The sequence below is a fragment of the Eimeria maxima genome, genomic scaffold, assembly GCF_000499605.1.
Source record: "Eimeria maxima Weybridge genomic scaffold, Emw_scaff166, whole genome shotgun sequence".
Lineage (NCBI taxonomy): Eukaryota > Apicomplexa > Conoidasida > Eucoccidiorida > Eimeriidae > Eimeria > Eimeria maxima.
This window is the reverse complement of record NW_013563573.1, coordinates 31,637-41,636: the sequence shown is the minus strand read 5'-3', so window position 1 is coordinate 41,636 and position 10,000 is coordinate 31,637. Positions and strand designations below refer to the sequence as shown.

The 10,000-nt window shown below is 47.7% G+C and overlaps 3 protein-coding genes across 3 annotated transcripts in view; 1 reads left to right on the top strand and 2 right to left on the bottom strand.

Annotated features, from left to right (window-relative positions):
* The window catches only part of EMWEY_00019090 (Pus1p-like type II pseudousynthas TruA, related), a gene marked incomplete at both ends in the record, with an annotated part of 3,659 nt that extends 1,205 nt beyond the window's left edge, over positions 1 to 2,454 (top strand). Inside the window, 6 exons of the mRNA XM_013477699.1 lie at positions 1 to 496; positions 715 to 1,198; positions 1,428 to 1,550; positions 1,798 to 1,894; positions 2,092 to 2,207; positions 2,440 to 2,454. The exon at positions 1 to 496 is cut by the window's left edge and continues 425 nt beyond it. Of these exons, the coding sequence (XP_013333153.1) occupies positions 1 to 496; positions 715 to 1,198; positions 1,428 to 1,550; positions 1,798 to 1,894; positions 2,092 to 2,207; positions 2,440 to 2,454 (1,331 nt within the window). The remainder of the gene's footprint in view (positions 497 to 714; positions 1,199 to 1,427; positions 1,551 to 1,797; positions 1,895 to 2,091; positions 2,208 to 2,439) is intronic.
* A 1,072-nt stretch (positions 2,455 to 3,526) lies between these two features.
* EMWEY_00019080 (hypothetical protein) lies at positions 3,527 to 5,332 on the bottom strand (the record flags this gene model as incomplete). Its single annotated transcript, XM_013477698.1, has 2 exons — positions 3,527 to 3,880; positions 4,325 to 5,332. The coding sequence occupies 2 exons, from the start codon at positions 5,330 to 5,332 to the stop codon at positions 3,527 to 3,529; spliced, it is 1,362 nt and encodes a 453-aa protein (XP_013333152.1).
* A 3,039-nt stretch (positions 5,333 to 8,371) lies between these two features.
* Positions 8,372 to 10,000, bottom strand: part of EMWEY_00019070 (SET domain-containing protein, putative) — a gene marked incomplete at both ends in the record, with an annotated part of 3,507 nt that continues 1,878 nt past the window's right edge. Inside the window, 5 exons of the mRNA XM_013477697.1 lie at positions 8,372 to 8,447; positions 8,590 to 8,657; positions 8,887 to 9,013; positions 9,214 to 9,292; positions 9,587 to 9,744. Of these exons, the coding sequence (XP_013333151.1) occupies positions 8,372 to 8,447; positions 8,590 to 8,657; positions 8,887 to 9,013; positions 9,214 to 9,292; positions 9,587 to 9,744 (508 nt within the window). The remainder of the gene's footprint in view (positions 8,448 to 8,589; positions 8,658 to 8,886; positions 9,014 to 9,213; positions 9,293 to 9,586; positions 9,745 to 10,000) is intronic.

Here is a 10,000-nt window from a genome sequence, read left to right as displayed (position 1 = left end):
CAGATAAAGGAGTGCATGCAGCAGCAAATGCTGTTGCATTAAGATTGTCTCTTGGGCCTGTCTCCTTTAATAAACAGCAGCAGCAGCAGCAGCAACAGCAACAGCAGCAAGACGGACAGCAGCAGCAAGACGGACAGCAGCAGCAAGACGGACAGCAGCAGCAAGAAGGACAGAAGCAGCAGCAAGGAGAGCAGCAGCAGCAAGGAGAGCAGCAGCAACAGGGAGAGCAGAAGCAGGAAGAGAAGAAACCAGAGCAGCAGCAGCACCAGCAGCAAGAGCAGCAGCAGCAAGAGCAGCAGCAGCAGCAGCAAGAGTTGGATATAGACCAAGAAGAGTATGATTGTTTATCCTCAGGTGTATGTACACTAGATAAGGAAAGCATAGCTCAATGGCAGCAGCAGCGGCTGCTGCTGCTGCTGCAGCGGCTGCAGCAGCAGCTGCCACCAGATATTTGTTTATATGATATTCGTCCTGTTACGAAGAACTTTGATGCCAGGTCTGTTGAGGGTTTAGGGTTTAGGGTTTAGGGTTTAGGGTTTAGGGTTTAGGGTTTGAGAGGGTATTCGTATCGTGTATTTTTGTTTGCTGTTGCCTATATAGTTGCTGTTTTTGCTGCTGCTGTTGCTGCTTCTACGTTTCTTCTTCTGCTGCTGCATAAGCGTGCCTTATTTGCTGCTGCTGCTGCTGCTGCTGCTGCTGCTGCTGCTGCTGCAGGGTTAGCTGCTCGCGTCGTGTATATGAGTATATAATGCCTTTATGGCTGCTGCAGCCACCAGCAATAAGAAAGGATCTAATTACTCGTTATAAACAATATATGCACACAGACACAGCAGCAGCAGCAGCAGCAGCAGCAGCAGCAGCAGGGGCAGCAGCAGCAGGGGCAGAAGCAGCAGGTGCAGCAGCAGCAGGAGATGTGGCAGCAGCAGCAACAAACGGAGAGGAAAAGACAGGCTCTACAAAGAGTGAACAAAGTGCAGCAGATGCAGCAGCAGCAACAGATGCAGCAGCAGCAACAGATGCAGCAGCAGCAGCAACAACAACAACAACAGCAACAACAGATGCAGCAACAGCAGCAGAAACAGCAGCAGCAGCAGCAGCAATTAATGCTGATGCTCCTCCTGTCATTAGCGAGATTCCCCCTCAATGGGCTGATCTTTACACAAACCCTCCACCTAGACTATCTGATGAGGAGCTTGTTGTAAACCCTAAACCCTAAACCCTAAACCCTAAACCCTACAAACCCTAAATATAAAGGGCATTACACTGTAAATTAAAAGGCGTCTGAGGGTTTATTGAGTTTAGGGTTTATGCGCTTCTTGTTCAGGGCTTAGGGTTTCGGGTTTAGGTTTGGGGATGTTAGGAATTCTAGGGTTTAGGGTTTAGGGTTTAGGGTTTAGGGTTTAGGGTTTAGGGTTTATGTTATACAGGACCGATTAGGAAAAGTATTACGTCTTTATGAAGGAACTTTTTGTTATCGTAATTTTACTCGTCGTAGTAAAAATAAAGAAAAGAATGCAGCAGCATTTAAGCGTCATATACATTCTGCTAACGTAAACCCTAAACCCTAAACCCTAAACCCTAAACCCTAAACACTAAATACTAAACACTAAATACTAAATCCTAAAGAGAAGAAAACACCACCTCCCTCTCTCGCTCTCTCTCTGTCTCTCTACAACACCAAACACCGATCTTATATAGTCTTTTCCCTTTGAACAAGAAGGGTTTGGGGGAATTCGAGATTAGGGTTTAGGGTTTAGGGTTTAGGGTTTAGGGTTTAGGGTTTATGTTGTTATACAGGTAAAGTTAGGGAAACTCCCCGGGTACGATGAGCCCGTGGCAATTGTTCATCTTGAGGGACAATCTTTCCTCTATAATCAAATTCGCAAGATGATGGGTACGTCCCTAGGGTTTAGGGTTTAGGGTTTTAGGGTTTAGGGTTTAGGGTTTAGTGTTGTGTGGGACAAAGGATTGCGTCTTCCGCACATTACAGACCTTTTATATTCATATTGTGCCACTGACTCTCGTAATCAAGGGTTTAGGGTTTAGGGTTTAGGGTTTAGGGTTTAGGGTTTAGGGTTTGTGTGTATATAGGGTTAGCAATAGAGATATGCCGTCGTACAGCTCCTGTCTCTTCCTTTCGTATGGCGACGAGCAAAGGAGACGTTTTCTTACATACTGCACCTGCAGAGGGTCTCCTTTTATTACACGTAAACCCTAAACCCTAAACCCTAAACCCTAAACCCTAATTATCCTTACTATAGACTGAGTAGTGTATTTTGCTATACATTAAAAGTTAAACAAAAAAATCATTTATTCTTCTTCTTCTGTCTCCTGCTGCTGCTGCTGTTGCTGCTGCTATGTGTCTCCTGCTCCTGCTGCTGCTGCTGCTGCTGCTGCTGCTGCTGCTGCTGCAGCCCTGCTACGATGCCTATAATACAGGTCGTGCTAGTATAGCAAATTTACCCTTTATAGAATTTAATTCAATAAATAAAAAAATAAATTTATTTAAGGAGACACTTATTTATCCAACTGTCTCCTCTTCTTTTATTAGTCAGGCCGTGTAAGTAATACACAATTGCATGCATGCATGCATGCATGCATATAACTGCATGCATGCATGCATGCATGCATAAATGCATGCAAACTGCATGCATGCATGCATGCAATTGTTTGTATATAAAGGACACAGTTGTTAGCTTGCTGCTGCTGCTGCACATCTCTTTAGGCCTTAGTTGTATTGCTGCTGCTGCTGCTATAGTTGCTGCAACTGCTGCTGCTGCTGCTGCTGCAGTATGTGTGTTTCTATGTGTCTCCTTTTGCTGCTGTGTCTGCTGCAGATGGCAGCAATGGCAACAAAATATAAATCGTCATCCTTTCTTTATGGAGAACGCAATCCCTAATGCCCTTTAGCTGCAGCAGCAGCAGCAGCAGCAGCAACTTGCTGCTGCTGCTGCAGCAGCAGGAGCCGAACCTCCTCCTGTTGCAAACGCCACTGCAGCAGCAGCAGTCCTGCAGCACTTGCTGCGCCTATGGCAAGTTGCAGCAGCAGCAGCACGCGGAGCAGCTACTGCTGCCAAGCCTGCTGCTTTTGTTGCTGCTGCTGCAGCAGCAGCAGCAGCAGCTAGAGGGGTCACTTATTTTGTGTCTCCTTAACTGCTTTTGTCTCTGTCTCCTTAATTATTTATGTGTCTCCTTTTTATTTCTTTTTTGTCTCCTTTTTTTCTTTCTTTGTCTCTTTATTGTCTCCTTATTAATTATTATTATTGTCTCCTAGTCCTCTACTTTTACTAAACCCTAAACCCCAAACCCTAAACCCTAAACCCTAAATATTCTCCACAGATCCTTTATACCTCTTCCCTATGCAATTAGCTGCCTGTACACCCTAATTAGCTGCCTATACACCCGAGAGAGGCAAATGTACTGCTGCTGTGTCTTTATATTAAATATAAATAAAAAAGGAGACACAAAAGAGGAAGAAGAAAGGGTTTAAGAAATAAATTAGGGTTTAGGGTTTAGGGTTTAGGGTTTAGAGCAGCAGCTCTCTACGAGCACGAGAGGCAGCAGCACCAAAGAGAGAAGTAGTGCTATTGGGGTGTCTCTGCAGGTCCCATAGCCACCATTCTTGCTGCTCCTGCTGCTGTTGCTGCTGTTGCTGCTGCTGCTGCTGCTGCTGCTGCTGCTGCTGCGCTCCTTCTCCAGGTGTAACGACAACTGGCAACTCCCACACAAGATTAACAACATCAGAGGGGCGAATTTTTGCAGGCAGCGGCTGCTGCTGCATCTGCTGCATCTGCTGCTGCTGCTGCTGCTGCTGTTGCTGCTGTTGCTGCTGCTGCTGCAGTGCAGGGCAAGTAAATCTAACTACTAATGAATAAGATAACTGCAGCAAATCAGTCCTAAAGGAAGGAGCAGCAGCAGCAGGAATAAATATAATTAAGGAGACTGTCTCCTTATATAGCACTACGTCACTATCACTCCATACTATACGGGCTTGCTGCTGCTGCACCTCCTGCTGCTGCTGCTGCTGCTCCTGCTGCTGCTGCTGCTGCTCCTGCTGCTGTTGCTGGTGGGGAGAGGAGGGAGGACGTAGCTGCTGCTCTATTGCAGCAAGTGCTGCTGTTATATGCAGGACTGGATAAGAAGAAGAATTAAAATTAAAAAAGAGACGGAAGGAAGTACCTGCTGCTGCTGCTGCTGCTGCTGCTGCTGCTGTTCCTGCTGCTGCTGCTGCTGCTGTTCCTGCTGCTGCAGGGTGTCTCCTTTTATAACAGCAGCAACAACAAAATAAAGATAAATTACATAATAACTGTCCCTCTATACTCACTCTATATGTGTCTCCTCTCCTGCTGCTGCTGCAGCAGCTGCTGCTGCTGCTGCAGCTGCTGCTGCCGCAGCTGCTTGCCTCCAAGTGCTCCCCCTCTGCTAGGCAGCGCAACACCTGTAACTGTGGGGTCAGAGATTTCCTCCTGCTGCTGCTGCTGCTGTTGCTGTTGCTGCTTCTGCTGCTGCTTCTGCTGCAGATGCTGCTGCTTCTGCTGCTGCTTCTGCTGCTGCTGTTGCTGTTGTTGTCGTGGGCGCTGCTGCTCCTGCTAGAGGTACGACGGGTTTGTGCTTCTGCTGCTGCAGGTAATTCAAGTCCATCTGCTGCTGCTGCTGCTGTTGCTGCTGTTGCTGCTGTTGTTGTTGTTGCTGTTGCTGTGCTGCTGCAGTCCTCGCTATGTATGCTGCTCTCTAATGGAGACCCTGTACCCCTTCCTTCCTTCCCCTTTGCTGCTGTTGCTGCTGTTGCTGCCGCTGCAGTTTCTGCTGCTGGTGTTGCTGCAGTTTCTGCTGCTGCTGCTGCTGCTGTTTCTGTTCCTGCTGTTTCTGCTCCTGCTGCTGCTGCTGCTGCACTTGCTGCATCTGCACACTTCATATTGGAACGCTCGGACTCCTCCTCCGGTCCTGCTGCTGCAGTTGCTGCTGCTGCTGCAGTTACTGCTGCTGCTGCAGTTGCTGCTTCTGCTGCAGTTGCTGCTTCTGCTGCAGTTGCTGCTTCTGCTGCAGTTGATGCTTCTGCTGCAGTTGCTTCTGCTGCATTTTCCTCTGCTATAGTTGCTTCTGCTGCAGTTGCTGCTTCTGCTGCTGGTGGGGGAGCAGCAGCAGCAATAAGGGAGGAGACAAGTGTCTCTCCGTATGTCTCTATGAGTCTCCCTAACCTCCATAAGGAGACAGCATCATCTAATGGCAGCGTCTGCTGCTGCTGCTGCTGCTGCTGCTGCAGGTGCTGCTGCAGTTGTTGTTCCTGCTGTTGCTGCTGCTTCGGTGCTGCACGCCCAGTGGCCAACTGCATAATGTCTGCTGTTTCTTTCTGCTGCTGCTGCTGCTGCTGCTGCTGCTGCGGGGGATCCATCCAGCAGCTACGGCGCCAGCAGCAGCAGCAGCAGCAACCGTTGCTGCTGCTGCTGCTGGGGAGTATCTGCTTCGCTCTGCAGCCAAAACGGAACGGCAGCGGCAGCAGCCACTTCTGCTGCTGCTGCTTAGCTGCTGCTGCTGCTGCTGCTGCTGCTGGTGATGTTGCTGTTGCTTCGGTGTCTCCTGCTGCTGCTGCTGCTGCTGCGTTGGGGCCCTTGCTGCTGCTGCCAGTGAATGGCAGCAGCAGCGAGGGCAGCTGCTGCCACACAGAGGGCTCAGATGTCTGCCGCTTCAGCTGCTGCTGTTGCTGCTGCTGCTGCTGCTGTTGCTGCTGCTGCTGCTGCGGATCGCTCATGCTTCCATCGTCGTGCAGCAGCGCCCCATGATTTGCTGCATTAAGCCTTGCTCTTGCTGCTCCTCTTGCTGCTATTCCTGCTGCTCTTACTGCAGCAGGTGCTGCTGCTGCTGCTCCTGCTGCTCCTGCAGCAGCAGCAGCAGCAGCAGGAATAATTGGAGGTCCTAGTGTAGGCAGCAGGGGGACATCAGGCAAGGGACTGCCACTAAGCCAGATGGGTATAGAAGCAACTGCATGCAGTGGTAGTCTTGCTGCTGCTGCTGCTGCTGCAGCTGCAGCTTTATGAGTACCAGCAGTAGCAGCAACTCTAGCAGCAGCAGCAGCAGCAGCAGCAGCAACAGCAGCAGGAGATCTAAATACATGCAGCACTAAATAATATACATATTGCCCTGATCTATGCGAAGGAGGTAAGAAGGGAGGAAGGAGACACTCATACTCATAAGCTACCTTCCTTGGTACCTGCTGCTGCTGCTGCTGCTGCTGCTGCTGCTGTTGCTGTTGCTGCTGGAAGGGGCAACAGGTGTGGCTTGAGCAGCAGCAGCTGCCGCTGTTGATGCATCTACTCCTGCTGCTGCTGCTGCTGCTGCTGCTGCTGCTGCTTGGCTGGTAGAGACGGATGTCCTTAGCAACAATACATGGCTCAGATAAGAACAGCAGTTTGCTGCTGTCGTCATAGACAGCAGCAGCAGCAGGATCCTGCTGCAGCAGGTACTGCTGCTGCTGGTACTGCTGCTGCTGCTGCTGTTGCTGCTGCTGCTGGGAGAGGGTTGGCCATGAGGGAGGACGGTCCGGTAGAATCCCTTTTGCTGCTGCTGCTGCTGCTACTCGGTCTGCTGCTGCTTGTGCTGCTGCTGCTGTTGCTGCTGCTGTATCAGCAGCAGGACTATCTGTTATTATCCATGGGGCAGCGAGGTGTCTATACAGCTGCTGCTGCTGCTGCCTTAATGCAGCAGCAACAGCAGCAGCAGCAACGGTGTCTCTCCTCCTGCTGCAGCATAATATACCACATACCTGCACAACTACTGCCTCTATTTCGCATGCATCTGCTGCTGCTGCTGCTGCTGCTCGTGGTGTTGTTGTTGTTGCTGTTGCTGCTGCTCCTGCTTCTGTTCCTGTTCCTGCTGCTGCTGCTGCTGCTGCAGACTCTAAGGTGAGGAGACACCTCAGTGTCTCCCCGGAGAAGAAGCGAAGCTTATTAAGAGACACACTAACCAAGACACCACCTACTTGCTGCTGTGTACTCATCGCAACAGCAGCAGCAGCAGCTGCTGCTGCAGCTGCTGCTGATGCTGCTGCAGCTCTTGCTGCCTCCTCCTCCTGCTGCTGCTGTAGGTGCTGGTACTGTTGCTGCTGCTGCTCCTGCAGCTGCAACTGCTGTTGTTGCTGCTGCTGCTATTGTTGCTGTTATTGCTGCTATTGCTATTGCTGTCGTTGCTGCTGCTGCTGTTGCTGCTGTTGTTGCTGCTGCTGCTGTTGCTGCTGTTGTTGCTGCTGCTGCTGCAGCTGCTGCAGCAGCAGCTTGTGTGCAGCACGAGGCGTATCCTACGCTGTATACGCTGACGTAAAATAAATAAATAAATAAAAGGAGACACTTTTTGTCTCCTTTCTTCTACTGTCTCCTTTTAGCAGCAGCAGCAGCAGCAAGCCGTCCGGTGTATATACACCATGCATGCACATTTGGGGCTTTGGGGCTGTAGGCAACTTACATACCCTCCTTCCCTAATAAATACATAAATAAATAAATTAATTAATTAATTAATTAATTAATTAATTAGCTAGCTAACTAACTAGCTAGCTAGCTAGGCTCCTTATTAGCAGCTGCACGTACACCCGAACCTATTAGAGGCCCCGGCCCCACAGCTAGCTAGCTAGCTAGCTAGCCAGCTAGCTAGCTAGCTAGCTGGCTAGCTATACAGACCAAGTTAGCTAGCTAGTTAAACTAGCCACGGCTACCAATCTAACTAGCTAACTAGCTAGGTAGCTAGCTAGCTATAATTAATTAATTAATTAATTAATTAACTATTTATTTATATATAATAAAAGTCTCCTTTTAGGTGTATAGCCACCTCTTGTACTGTCCCCTTTTTTTGTCTCATCTATTTATTGTCTCCTTTATTTATTAAGTGTCTCTTTCCTGTGTCTCTTATCTGCTGCTGCTGCTACCTGTCTCCTTTTGTGTCTCCTGCTGCTGCTGCTGCTGCTGCTGCTGCTGCCTCTAAGTGTCTCCTTTTTTGTGTCTTGTTGCTGCAGGGTGTCTCCCTTTTTTTCTTAATTAAATACAAATAAGTGTCTCTTTTCTATTCCTGCTGTCTCCTTTTGTTTATAGATATAAATCTATTTGCTGCGCTGCCTGTCTCCGCTGTACATCCAGCTTAGGAGACAGCAGCAGCAGCAGCAGCAGCAGCAGTGGCAGCAGCAGCAGCAAAAGGCCTATTATTAGGTACTACTGCGCAACTTGCTGCTGCTCTCTATTGCTGCAGCAAAAGAAGCAGCAGCAGCAGCAGCTGACAGCTGCTGCTGTAGGGCGGTGATGGTGCAGCAGCAATATAAATAAATAAATTGCTGCTGCAGCTGCAGCAGTTGCTGCTGCAGCAGTAGCTGCTGCTGCTGCAGCAGCAGCAGCTACTCATTAAGCCAAGGGTTTTGCTTCAGGGCCTCAGGGTCCCTCTCTCCATAGTCAACAAGAAGTTCCTCCCCTCTGTGCATACACCACAAACCCTAAACCCTAAACCCTAAACCCCAAACCCTAAACCCTAAACCCTAGACCATAAACCCCAAACCCTAAACCCTAAACCCTAAACCCTAGAATAATAGTGTTAATGCACTATTATTGGACTTACTCATGAATATCCCTAAGGGCAACAAAGAAGAGCCGCAAGTCGTTACCATCCCCATCTACTGCCTCCGCCTGCACAACAGCAGCAGCAGCAGCAGCAGCAACAGCAGCAGCAGCAGAAGCAATAGGGTTATGCTCATTATAATCCTTTAATATATTCTTTCTCCTTTTTATTCCCTCTAATTTCCTTCCCTCAGAAGTATGCATGTCTATCTGCCTACCACCCCCCATCATACAACCAAACCCTAAACCCTAAACCCTAAACCCTAAACCCTAAACCCTAAACCCTAATAAACCGTACCTTAGGTTTAAGATTAGGATTTTTTCTTGAATGATTAATTAATCTAGCGGGGCCAAACTCTAATCTTTCATCTGTTGCATCAATACTCATTTGTCTATCTTTATATTTAAAATAAAACATAAAACTCCTATACACAATCATAAACCCTAAACCCTAAACCCTAAACCCTAAACCCTAAACCCTAAACCCTAATTTTTAAACCCTAAAAAATGAACTGATTTAAAGGCTCTTATCAATCATATATATCAACCTCAAGAGTATAAACCTAAACCCTAAACCCTAAACCCTAAACCCTAAACCCTAAACCCTAATTTAGGGTTTACTTACCCCTTGGAGCATCTAGATCTATCATATCTTATATCCCTCTCTCTTGCTTCCCTCTCTGAACATAATTCTCCCTTATACTCTAAAAAGGAGACAAAAAAAGAAGAAAAAAAAAAAAGCAAAAAGGAGACAGCAGCAGCATAAAGTGTCTCCTTTTAGCAGCAACAAAAAGTGTCCCCTTTTAGCAGCAAAATGTGTCTCCAGCAGCAGCAGCAGCAGCAGCAGCAGCAGCAAAAGACCACAACCACCACCACAACCACCGCCACCGCCGCCACCAGCACCAACACCAACAGCAGCAGCACCAACACCAACAGCAACAGCAACACCAGCAGCAGTAGCAGCAGCAGCAGCAGCAGCAGCAGCAGCAGCAGAGTACCTATAACAAAATCATCTTTCCTGATTAGATCAGCAGCAAGTACAGCTCTCCCTTTTCCTGCAATTTTTTTTATTTGTATATTTGCATGAAAATTATTCTGTAAAAAATATAAATATAATATACGACGCTGGGAAGGAGACAATAAAGAAAATGGACGCCTGTACACATATATATATATAAACCCTAAACCCTAAACCCTAAACCCTAAACCCTAAACCCTAAAACCCTAATTTATAAACACGGAAGAAAAAAAAAAGAATTTAATTGTCTATCTATTTATATATAATATACAATGCTGGGAAAAAGACAATCAAGAAAATAGACGCCTGTATAGAAAAAAAGATAAACCCTAAACCCTAAACCCTAAACCCTAAACCCTAAACCCTAGAAAAAAAAAAAAAAAAAAAAAAAAAA